This window comes from Nicotiana sylvestris, chromosome 8 (genome assembly GCF_000393655.2).
Source record: "Nicotiana sylvestris chromosome 8, ASM39365v2, whole genome shotgun sequence".
Taxonomy (NCBI): Eukaryota; Viridiplantae; Streptophyta; class Magnoliopsida; order Solanales; family Solanaceae; genus Nicotiana; species Nicotiana sylvestris.
Window position 1 is genome coordinate 25,270,478 of NC_091064.1, and position 12,900 is coordinate 25,283,377.

The 12,900-nt window shown below is 45.7% G+C and overlaps 1 protein-coding gene across 1 annotated transcript; it reads left to right on the top strand.

Moving 5' to 3' along the window:
- The first annotated feature begins 6,284 nt into the window (after nt 1–6,284).
- On the top strand, nt 6,285–6,734 carry LOC138874802 (uncharacterized). Its single transcript, XM_070153587.1, has one exon. The coding sequence runs from the start codon at nt 6,285–6,287 to the stop codon at nt 6,732–6,734; it is 450 nt and encodes a 149-aa protein (XP_070009688.1).
- Nucleotides 6,735–12,900: the final 6,166 nt, after the last annotated feature.

Below are 12,900 nucleotides of genomic sequence, written 5' to 3' on the forward strand. Positions count from 1 at the left end.
ATTTTTGAGAAGTGTTGAAGCATCTGCTTCTGTCATAACTACACCTGCGGTTGGTCGACCGCAGGTGCGAGACTGCAGAAGAAGTCCACCTATCACAGATGCGGCCCAGGGTAGGCCAGGCCAAAACCGCGTAAGCGGCTCCGCAGAAGCGGCTTCGAGACTACAGAAGCGGTCGCAAACCACTTGGCCGATTCCGCAGGTGCGTCCAATTTCTCACAGAGGCGGGATCGCAGATGTGGTCCCCTGACCGCAGATGCGGAAATCGTTGAAGCAGTGAGCTTCATTTAATACGGGTTCTAAGTCATTTTTGCCACTTTTATTCCTCCATTGGCGATTTTGGGAGCTTTTGAGAGAAGACTTCCACCTAGCTTCTTGAGGTAAGTTTCTCCCTCCTATTCTTAGTCTAATACTTGTGTCTTAGGTAGATTAAACACTAAGATTAAAGCAAAATCATGGGGTTAGAGCAAAACATAGGGTTTTGAAAAAAGTTAGATTTAACTACGAAATTTGTTATGAAATGAATTAGAAATTATATATTATTGATCCTTAGGTTATAGAGGACAACTTCCTACGAGAAATTTCGGAATCCGGGCACGTGGGCCCGGGGTCGGATTTTAAGAAACTTGTGTTAAGGGTTGGAAAATTGCTTAAATAACTAGAATATGATCTTGTGAGCTTATATTGACTAGTTCCTACCTTATTTAACTAGTTTTGGATTGTTCGGCCCCAAATTGAGAGTTCGGGCTCGTTCTTGGTATTGGAAGTGCACTTTGGAGCAAGGTGAGTCTCCTTTCTAACCTTGTAAGAGGGAATTGTCCCCATAGGTATAATAATTGAATAAGTTCTACTAAATGCGGGGGCTACGTACGTACTAGGTGATGAGAGTCCGTGCGTAGCTACTATTATGTTAATTGTCCGGGTAGTCTAGGACCCGTACCATGCTATATTGTGAATGTCTCTATATTTGCTAGCTAATGTGATCACTTAGGGTATGCTAGAGACTTGGAAAGGAATATAAGCGAATGTATACACTTGTTGGACACTTATATGAATTTGTTTGAAAATAAATGAGCCTTCATGTGTTTTCTTGATATTAATTGATATTTGTGGGTCGGGCCGATCTCCTCGGTAGAAATAGATGCATCTATGGTTCACGCCATTCGACCCTTTGGTAGTGCACAGTTTATTTTCTGTTGGATCGGCCGTCGACCTTGGCATAATGTGCGCATGATATCTATATGAAATCTTATCCATGACTTTATGTGCTAAATATTTGAAATGTAAATGGCTTATTGTAAAATTGTTAAGAACATGACTTATTACCTCTTGCTACAAACTGTTATTATTTGTGACTCCCATGCTTAGCAAAATACTTTATTATATTATTTGACCTTAGTAAGTATCAAGTCGACCTCTCGTCTCTACTTCTTCAAGATTAGACGGGATACTTACGGGGTACATATTGTTTATGTACTCATACTACACTTCTGTACTTAATTGTACAGGATCTGAGGCAGGTACATCTGACTTTCAGTCTGGTGTGCACCCCTGATTCATAGTCTGAGACATCCACGGTGAGCTGCCCCTTCCTGTGTCGTTCAACAGCTTGATGGAGTCTCTCTTTATTTATTTTTGCTGTCTATTCTATTTCGGACAGTAGGGTGGATTTATTTTTTTGTATATTCTACTAGTTGCCCACAACTTGTGACACCAAGTCATGACACACACATTAGTAGACGTTTCTTTTGGGTTGTATAATTATTATCGAATGTTGCATATTATCACCTATTTTTAATTGCAAATTAAGAAAATGTTGTAACTATTTTGGGTAAGTAAAATAAGAATTTATTAGTACTTCCGCTTTGTCTTACCTGACAACGATGTTGGGCGCCATCATGATCTGTTATGGAGATGGGTCGTGACAACATGGTATCAGAGCACTAGGTTCACGTAGGTCTCACAAGTCATGGGCAAACCTAATAAAGTCTTGCGGATCGGTGCAGAGACATCTGTATTTATCTTCGAGAGGCTATAGGGTGTTAGGAAAACTACTCTTTATTATTTTCCTATAGTGCGGTGGTTGGTATACTAAATTTCCGTCTTCTATTCTCTCACAGATGGTGAGCACATGCACAACTGATGTTCCAATCCCGGGAGGAGCTGCTCTTCCCGTTGTGAGAGGCCGAGGCAGAGGCTGGGGGAGGGCACCGGCCCGAGGTAGGGGACGAGAGCATCCCAAAGTTATCCCAGTAGTACCACCAGCAAATTCTTCGGGAGATCCTAACATCAATGAGAAGGGCGAGGTCCCCGCAGCTGAGCCTACCCCGACAGACTTTATGACATCATCGGGTTTTCAGAAGGTCATGAGCCGTATGCTGCGGTTCATAGATTCTATGACTCAGGCTGGTTTATTTCCAGCGGATCCAGCTACATCACAGGCAGGAGGGGGAGCACAGTCCCCTACTGCTCAGTCTCCTAGACACGCAACTGCAGTGTATCAGACTCCAGGTACACTACCCGCAGATGGGGCCCAGCCAGTTGCTGTAGTGGCGCCTCAGCCCAGACAAGCTGCAGACGGTGACCCGTAGAAGTTATTGGTGCAGGGACAGACTGCACAACATGAGGATATTGGAGTCACATGTAGTTGATTTCACTACTTTTCAGCTTGAGGGAAAGGCCCGTAGATGGTGGCAGTCCTATGTTCTTGGCAGGCCAGCAGGTTCTCCTCCCATCACTTGGAGTTAGTTCATATAGTTATTCCTGGACAGGTATATTCCACTCTCTAAGAGGGAAGAGCTACGATATCAGTTTGATCGGCTGGAGTAGGGTCAGATGTCGGTGACCGACTATGAGGCGAGGTTTTTTGAGTTATCCCGCCATGCATTGATAATACTCTTTACTGATGCATAGGGGGTGCGGAGGTTCGTTGCAGGGTTGCATTCTGGCATTAGGGCCAACATGGCCTGAGAGGTGGAGATGGGGACTCCTTATCAGCTAGTGGTTGAGATTACTTAGAGGATTGAGGGCTACCGTATGAGGGGTAGAGAGCAGATGCAGCAAGATAAGAGGGCTACTGGTAGAGGTCGGTTCGGGAGGGGTCAGCCCAGCAGGCCCCCATGTTCAGCACCACCACCTGCCCGGGGTGCTCCGGTGCGCCCCAATTTTAGCGCCATGCCAGAGAGTTTGTATCGCCCGCCAGCCATTCAGGGTTCCTCCGGTGGGTATTCAGGTCCTCAGGGTTCTTCTGATCCTTAAACAGTGCTATGCCGGAGAGTTCATACCGTCCACCGGCTATTCAGTCTTCTTCCAATAGGTCTACAGGCCATCAGGGCAGCAGGCCACTGCACCGCAAGGTTGTTTCGAGTGCGGAGACCTTGGTCACATGAGGAGATACTACCCCAGGCTTTGGGGCAAGGTAGTACAGCAGGGTCAGCAGCCTATGATTTCAGCACTGGCTGCCCCGCCACCTAGTGGTGGAGGGAAGACTATTAGGGGTCATCCTAGTGGAGGCCAGGTAGGGAGAGGTTAGCCAGCTACTACTCAGTTAGGTGGAGGCCAGCAAACCGATGCTCCGGCCAGATTCTATTCCCTTCCTTCTAGGCCAGATGTCGTCATCACATGTATTATTTCCATCGGCGTTAGAGATGCCTCGATATTATTTGATCTAGGGTCTACTTATTCATATGTATCATATCTGTTTGCCCGATTCCTGGTTATTTCTCCCGAGCCTTTGGGCACTCCTGTTCATTTTTCCACTCTTATGGGCGATTCTGTGGTTGTGGATTAGAACTACCGATCCTGATGGTCACATTCTGTGGTTTCGAGACTAGAGCGGATCTCCTGTTGCTTGATATGATTGATTTTGAGGTCATCCTGGGCATGAATTGGTTATCTCTATATCATACCGTCGTAGATTGTCATGCCAAGATTGTTTCATTAGCAATGCCAGGGTTGCCGAGGTTGGAGTGGAAGGGTTCCACAGTTGATACATCTAGTCGGGTTATCTCTTTCCTGAAGGCTCGGCATATGGTCGATAAGGGTTGTTTGGCTTATCTAGCTTATGTTTGGGACACCACCGAAGAGTCTACGACGATTGATTCAGTTCTGGTAGTTTGAGAGTTCACCGATGTGTTTCCTTCTGATCTTCCTGGCATGCCACCGGATCGGGATATTGATTTCTGTATTGATTTGGCTCCAGGCACCCAACCTGTATCTATCCCCCCTGTACCGTATGGCTCCGAAGGAGTTGAAGCAGCCGCTTGAAAGTTGTTAGAAAAGGGGTTTTTTAGACCTAGTGTATCACCTTGAGGTTCACCAATATTATTTGTGAAGAAGAATGATGGGACTATGCGGATGTGCATTGATTACTGCCAGTTGAACAAAGTCACCATCAAGAACAAGTATCTGTTGCCTTGTATTGATGACTTGTTTGACCATTTGCAGGGTGCTAGGGTGTTCTCCAAGATTGACTTGAGGTCAGGGTATCATCAGCTGAAGATTCAGGACTTGGATGTTCCAAAGACTGCATTCCGGACTAGATATGGCCATTATGAGTTCCTGGTGATATCCTTTGGCTTGACTAATGCCCCAGCAACATTCATGGACTTGATGAATATGGTATTCAGTCCTTGATTTGATTCATTTGTCATCGTGTTTATTGACGACATATTGATGTACTCCCGTAGCCTGGGGGAGCAGGAGCAGCATTTGAGGGTAGTGCTTCAGACCTTGCGAGAGCAGAAGCTATATGCTAAGTTCTCCAAGTGCGAGTTCTGTCTAGAGTCTGTGGCATTCTTGGGGTATGTTGTGTCAGGAGAGGGTATTAAGGTGTACCCAAAGAAGATTGAGGCAGTTCAGAGTTGGCCATGTCCTACTTCGATAACCGAGATAAGGAGTTTCCTGGGGCTAGCAGGTTATTACAGACGATTCGTGCAGGGCTTTTCATCTATTGCATCACCTCTGACTAGATTGACCTAGAAGGGTGCTCCCTTTTGTTGGTCTGATGATTGTGAGGTGAGATTTCAGAAGCTCAAGACAGCCTTGACTGTAGTACCAGTTCTTGTGTTGCCTTCCGGCTCAGGTGTGTATACGGTATATTGCGATGCTTCGCGCATTGGATTGGGGTGTGTATTGATGCAGGAGGGGCGAGTTATTGCATATGCTTCATGTTAGCTAAAAATCCATGAAGAGAATTATCCTGTGCACGATTTGGAGTTGGTTGCGATTGTTCATGCTCTTAAGATATGGAGGCATTATTTGTACGGGGTATCATGTGAGGTTAATACTAATCATCATAGCTTACAGTACTTGTTCAAGCAGAGGGAGCTTAATTTTAGGCAGCATAGATGGCTTGAGTTGCTGAAGGATTATGATATCACCATTTTTTATCACCCGGGCAAGGCAAATGTGGTCGTAGATTCCTTAAGCAAGAAAGCAGAGAGTATGGGTAGCTTGGCGTTCATACCAGCAAATGAGAGGCCACTAGCTATGGACATCCAGTCCTTGGCTAACAGACTTGTGAGGTTGGACATTTCAGAGCCCAGTCGAGTTCTTACATGCGTTGTTGCTCAGTCTTCAGTATTGGGGCAGATCAAGGCCTGGCAGTTCGATGATCCACATTTGGCAGTTCTCAAAGACACAGTGCTTCAAGGTAGTGCCAAGGAGATTTCTATTGGCGAGGATGGTGTTTTGCGGCTCCAGGTCGCCTATGTGTTCCTAATATTGATGGTCTTAGGTAGAGGATACTAGAGGAGGCACACAGTTCGAGGTATTCCATTTATCCGGGTGCTACGAAGATGTATCATGAATTGAGGCAGTATTATTGGTAGCGGAGGATGAAGAAAGACATAGTGGAGTATGTGGCTAGGTGATTGAATTACCAGCAGTTCAAGTGCGAGCACCAGAGGCCGGGTGGCCTACTTCCGCAAATATTGATACTAGAGTGGAAGTGGGAGTGCATTACTACGGATTTCGTAGTTGGCTTGCCCCGGACCTTGCAGAAGTTTGATGCAGTGTGGGTCATCATGGATAGGTTGACCAAGTCGGCACACTTTATACCGGTTGTGACTACTTACACTTCGAAGAGACTGACTCAGATTTACATCCGGGAGATAGTATGATTGCACGGTGTGCATGTTTCCATCATATCAGACAGAGGCCCTCAGTTCACTTCTCATTTCTGGAGAGCTATTCAGGGTGAGTTGGGGACCCGCATGGAGCTTAGCACAGCATTTCACCCACAAACCAACGGGTAGTCCGAGCGAATAGTCCAGATCTTGGAGGACATGCTTAAAGAATGCGTGATTGACTTTGGAGGGCAGTGGGATCAGCTCTTACCTTTGGCAGAGTTTGCTTACAACAACAACTATCAGTCCAGCATTGAGATGGCTACATTTGAGGCCTTATACGGTTGTCAGTGTCGTTCTCCTATCGGGTGGTTTGAGCATGGTAAGACTAAGTTATATGGTACAGATTTGGTACAGGTTGCCTTGGAAAAGGTAAAGTTGATCCAGGAGAGGCTTCGCACAGCTCAGTCCAAACAGAAGAGCTACGCTAATCAAAAGGCGCGAGATGTATCATTTATGGTTGGCGAGAAGGTCATCTTAAAAGTCTCGCCAATGAAGGGTGTTATGAGGTTCGGGAAGAAGGGCAAGCTGAGCCCAAGGTATATTCGCCCATTTGAGATGTTGAGACGAGTTGGGGAGGTTGCTTACGAGCTTGCTTTACCCCCCTAGTGTATCGGGAGTCCACCTAGTCTTTCACGTGTCCATGCTTCGGAGGTATTATGCTGACTTGTCCCATGTGTTGGACTTTAGTACTATTTAGTTTGATGAGAGCTTGAGTTACGAGGATGAGATAGTTGCCATTATTGATAGGTATGATCGCCAGTTAAGATCCAAGAGGATTTAAGCGGTAAAGGTCCAGTGGAGGGGCCAACTAGTCGAGGAGGCGACCTGGGAGTCCGACGAGGACAAGCGGAGGAGATAACCACATTTATTCAGCACCTCAGGTACTTTTCTATGCCCGTTCGAGGATGAATGTTTGTTTAAGAGGTGGAGAATGTAACGATTCGACTGGTCATTTTGACTTTTAGAACCCTATCCCCCTAAATAAAACTTCTCGCACTTGCTTTAACTCATTTAGGACCCGCGAGGATGGTTGGTTCAGGAATTTGAAAGGATTTGGGTTGAAATATGATCATTTGATTCCTTAAGATTTTCTTTAAATGATAAGTTTGAATTTTGTCAACATTTTTAGCAAACGGACCCGAATTCGTGTTTTGACGGTCCCGAGGGTCCGTAGGAAAATATGGGACCTGGGCGTATGCCCAAAATCGAATTCCGAGGTCCCTAGCCCGAGTAATGAATTTTTATTAGAAATTGTTAAACTGAAATTCTAAGGATTTAAAGAAACTAAATAATGGTTGATCATACGGGTATCGTGCTCGTATGTTGGTTTCGGAGCCTGGTACAGGTTCAATATAATATTTAAGACTTGCCCGCAAAATTTGGTGCCAATCCAAGTAATTTAAGGGTGTTTCGGCTCGATAGAGGAAAATTAAGAACTTGAAGTTCATTAGTAATTCAATTGGTTTTAGGGTGTGATTCTTAGATTTAGCGTTGTTTCGAGTGTTCTGAAGGTTCGAGTAGGTCCGCTTCATGATTTCAGACTTATCGGTATGTTCGGGCGGGGCCCGAGAGCCCTGAGCTTCAATCGGACGAGGCTCGAGTGAAGTTGGAATTTTTGAGAAGTGTTGAAGCATCTGCTTCTATCATAACTGCACCTGCGGTTGGTTGACCGCAGGTGCGAGACCGCAGAAGCGGTCCACCTATCACAGATGCGGCCCAGGGTAGACTAGGCCAAAACCGCAGAAGCGGCTTCGAGACCGCAGAAGCGGTCGCAGCCCGCTTGGCCAGTTCCACAGGTGCGTCCAATTTCTCGCAGAGGCAGGACCGTTGATGCGGTCCACTGACTGCAGATGTGGAAATTGCCGAAGCAGTGAGCTTCATTTAATACATGTTCTAAGTCATTTTTGCCACTTTTCACTCCTCTATTGGTAGTTTTGGGAGCTTTTGAGAGAAGACTTCCTCCTAACATCTTGAGGTAAGTTTCTCCCACCTATTCCTAGTCTAATACTTGCGTCTTAGGTAGATTAAACACTAGGATTAAGGCAAAATCATTGGGTTAGAGCAAAACCTAGGGTTTTGACAAAAGTTAGATTTAACCACGAAATTTGTTATGAAATGAATTAGAAATCATATATTATTGATCCTTAGGTTATAGAGGACAACTTCCTTCAAGAAATTTCGGAATCCGGGCACGTGGGCCCGGGGTCGAATTTTAGGAAACTTGTGTTAAGGGTTGGGAAATTGCTTAAATAGCTAGAATATGATCTTGTGAGCTTATATTGACTAGTTCCTACCTCATTTAATTAGTTTTGGATAGTTCGGCTCCAAATTGAGAGTTCGGGCTCGTTCTTGGTATTGGAAGTGCACTTTGGAGCGAGGTGAGTCTCCTTTCTAACCTTGTAAGAGGGAATTGTCCCCATTGGTATAATAATTGAATAATTGCTACAAAGTGCGGGGGCTACGTACGCACTAGGTGACGAGAGTCCGTCCGTAGCTACTATTATGTTAATTGTCCGGGTAGTCTAGGACCCGTACCATGCTATATTGTAAATGTCTCTTAATTTTCTTTCTAATGCGATCACTTAGGGTATGCTAGAGACTTGGAAAGGAATATAAGCGAATGCATACACTTGTTGGACACTTATATGAATTTGTTTGAAAATAAATGTGCCTTCATGTGTTTTCTTGATATTAATTGATATTTGTGGAACGGGCCGATCTCCTCGGTAGAAATAGATGCATCTATGGTTCGCGCCATTCGACCCTCTGACAGTGCACAAATTATTTTCTGTTGGATCGGCTGTCGACCTTGGCATAATGTGCGTATGATATCTATGTGAAATCTTATCCATGACTTGATCTGCTAAATATTTGAAATGTAAATGGCTTATTGTAAAATTGTTAAGAACATGACTTATTATCTCTTGCTACAAACTGTTATTATTTGTGACTCCCATGCTTAGCAAAATACTTTATTATATTATTTGAACTTAGTAAGTATCAAGTCGACCTCTCATCTCTACTTCTTCAAGATTAGACGGGATACTTACAGAGTACATATTGTTTATGTACTCATACTACACTTCTGTACTTAATTGTACATGATCTAAGGCAGGTACATCTGACTATCAGTCTGGTATGCGCCCCTGATTCATAGTCTGAGACATCCACGGTGAGCTGCCCCTTCCTGTGCAGTTCAACAGCTTGATGGAGTCTCTCTTTATTTATTTTTGTTGTCTATTCTATTTCGGACAGTAGGGTGGATTTTTTTTTTTGTATATTCTACTAGTTGCCCACAACTTGTGACACCAGATCATGGCACACACATTGTTCATTAGGTGACACCACAACTTTTGGGTTGCCTGACAACGATGTTGGGTGCCATCATGATCTGTTATGGAGATGGGTTGTGACAACATGGTATCAGAGCACTAGGTTCACGTAGGTCTCACAAGTCATGGGCAAACCTAATAATGTCTTGCGGATCGGTAAGGAGTCATCTGTATTTATCTTCGAGATGCTATAGGGTGTTAGGAAAACTACTCTTTATTATTTTCCTATCATGCAGTGGTTGGTATACTAAATTTCCCTCTTCTATTCTCTCACAGATGGTGAGGACACGCACGGCTGATGTTCCAGACCCGGGGGGAGCTGCTCCTCCCGTTGCGAGAGGCCAAGGCAGAGGATGGGGGAGGGCACCGGCCCGAGGTAGGGAACGAGGGCATCCCAGAGTTATCCCAGTAATACCACTGGCAAATCCTTTGGGAGGTCCTAACATCGATGAGAAGGGCGAGGTCCCCGCAGCTGAGCCTACCCCGACAGACTTTCTGACAGCACCGGGTTTTCAAGAGGTCATGAGCCGTATGCTGCGGTTCATGGATTCTATGACTCAGGCTAGTTTATTTCTAGAAGATCCAGCTATATCATAGGCAGGAGGGGGAGCACAATCCCCTACTCCTCTGTCTCCTAGACACGCAGCTGCAGTGTATCAGACTCCAAGTACACTACCCGCAGATGGGGCCCATCCAGTTGTTGCAGTAGCGCCCCAGCCCAGACCAGCTGCGGACGGTGAACCGTAGAAGTTATTGGTGCAGGGAAAGACTGCACAACATGAGGATATTGGAGTCACATGGGGTTGATTTCACTACTTTTCAGCTTTAGGGCAGGCCCCGTAGATGGTGGCGGTCCTATGTTCTTGGCAGGCCAGCAGGTTCTCCTCCCATCACTTGGAGTTAGTTCACATAGTTATTCCTGGACAGGTATATTCCACCCTCTAAGAGGGAAGAGCTACGATATCAGTTTGAGCAGCTGGAATAGGGTCAGATGTCGGTGACCGACTATGAGGCGAGGTTTTTTGAGTTATCCCGCCATGCATTGATGATACTCCTTACTGATGCAGAAAGGGTGCGGAGGTTCGTTGCAGGGTTGCATTCTGGCATTAGGGCCAACATGGACTGAGAGGTGGAGATTGGGACTCGTTATCAGCTAGTGGTGGAGATTGATCAGAGGATTGAGGGCTACCGTATGAGGGGTAGAGAGCAGATGCAGCAAGATAAGAGGGCTAGTGGTAGAGGTCGATTTGGGAGGAGTTAGCCCAGCAGGCCCCCATGTTCAGCACCACCACCTGCTCGGGGTGCTCCGGTGCGCCCCGATTTTAGTGCTATGCCAGAGAGTTCGTATCGCCTGCCAACCATTTAGGGTTCCTCCGGTGGGTATTCAGGTCCTCAGTGTTCTTCTGAACCTTATTTCAGTGCTATGCCGGAGAGTTCATACCGTCCACCGGCTATTCAGGCTTCTTCCAATGGGTCTACAGGCCATTAGGGCAGCAGTACGCCGCACCTCAAGGTTGTTTCGAGTGCGGAGACCTTGGTCACATGAGGAGATACTGCCCCAGGCTTTGGGTCAAGGCAGTACAGCAGGGTCAGCAGCCTATGATTTCAGCACTGGCTGTCCCGCCAACTAGTGGTGGAGGGCAGACTATTAGGGGTCGTCCTAGAGGTGGAGTCCAGGTAGGGAGAGGTTAGCCAGCTACTACTCAGTCAGGTGGAGGCCAGCCAGCCGACGCTCCTGCCAGATTCTATGCCCTTCCTGCTAGGCCAGATGCATTGGCCTCAGATGCCGTCATCACAGGTATTATTTCCGTCGGTGTTAGAGATGCCTCGGAATTATTTTATCCAGGGTCTACTTATTCATTTGTATCATCTTTGTTTGCTCGATTCCTGGTTATTTCTCACGAGCCTTTGGGCACTCCTGTTCATTTGTCTACTCCTGTAGGCGATTCTGTGGTTGTGGATTGGATTTACCGGTCATGCATGGTCACATTCTGTGGTTTTGAGACTAGAGCGGATCTCCTGTTGCTTGATATGATTTATTTTGAGGTCATCCTGGGCATGAATTGGTTATTTCTATATCATGTCGTCCTAGATTGTCATGCCAAGACTGTTTCATTGGCAATGCCAGGGTTGCCGAGGTTGGAGTGGAAGGGTTCCATAGTTGATACATCTAGTCGGGTTATCTCTTTCCTAAAGGCTCAGCATATGGTCGAGAAGGGTTGTTTGGCTTATCTAGCTTATGTGCGGGACACCACCGAAGAGTCTCCGACGATTGATTCAGTTCCGGTAGTTTGAGAGTTCGCCGATGTGTTTCCTTCTGATCTTCCTGGCATGCCACCAGATCGGGATATTGATTCCTGTATTGATTTGGCTCCAAGCACCAGCCTGTATCTATCCCCCCGTACTGTATGGATCCGAAGGAGTTGAAGGAGCCGCTTGAGGAGTTGTTAGCAAAGGGGTATGTTAGACCCAGTGTATCGCCTTGAGGTGCACCAATATTATTTGTGAAGAAGAAAGATGGGACTATGCGGATGTGCATTGATTACCACCAATTGAACAAAGTCACCATCAAGAACAAGTATTTGTTGCCTTGTATCGATGACTTGTTTGACCATTTGCAGGGTGCTAGGGTGTTCTCCAAGATTGACTTGAGGTCAGGGTATCATCAGCTGAAGATTCGGGACTCGGATGTTCCAAAGACTGCATTCCAGACTAGATATGGTCATTATGAGTTCCTGGTGATGTCCTTTGGCTTGACTAATGTCCCAGCAACATTCATGGACTTGATGAATAGGGTATTCAGTCCTTACATTGATTCATTAGGAATAATAATAGCTCCATTCAAAACATAGCGAACTCAATCCGCACTCGTCTTGAGTGATCCCATTTCACAAGACCACATTGTCTCAAAACCCACGAACCATTTCATAACCTCCTTGTGTGCATAATCGCGTCTTTAACCAATACACCCATTCTGATAATTCTTCTATAAATCCAAAGTTACATGCTCCCATTCCTCTCATGATACCCCGTAGACCAAAGATAACACGGAACAGTCCAAGCTCCTTTATCATAATCCACTGCAAAAGCTCGAAATTCAACCATACTATGGACTCGAAATCCTTAGGCACCACACTTTAACCTTTGAGTCCACTAGAACCTTTGTTGAGAGTCACCCACTTTTTCTTGGTCCCGAATATAATCAACTACAAGGATCCGCTAGCACATGACCACCCTCTCAAAGAAGCACCCGATCGAATCACCTTCCTTGTAACTCACTTCTACATGAAGCATAATTTTTGAGTCCCCCAAAGCCTAAACATGAATTGATAATGCCAATTACAGAACATATTCCTCGAATCCTTTGCTCAATTTACCATTGATGTTCTCTTCCCTTAGTCGCAATAACCCATCAATATGCCGATAACCAGGAACTTAAC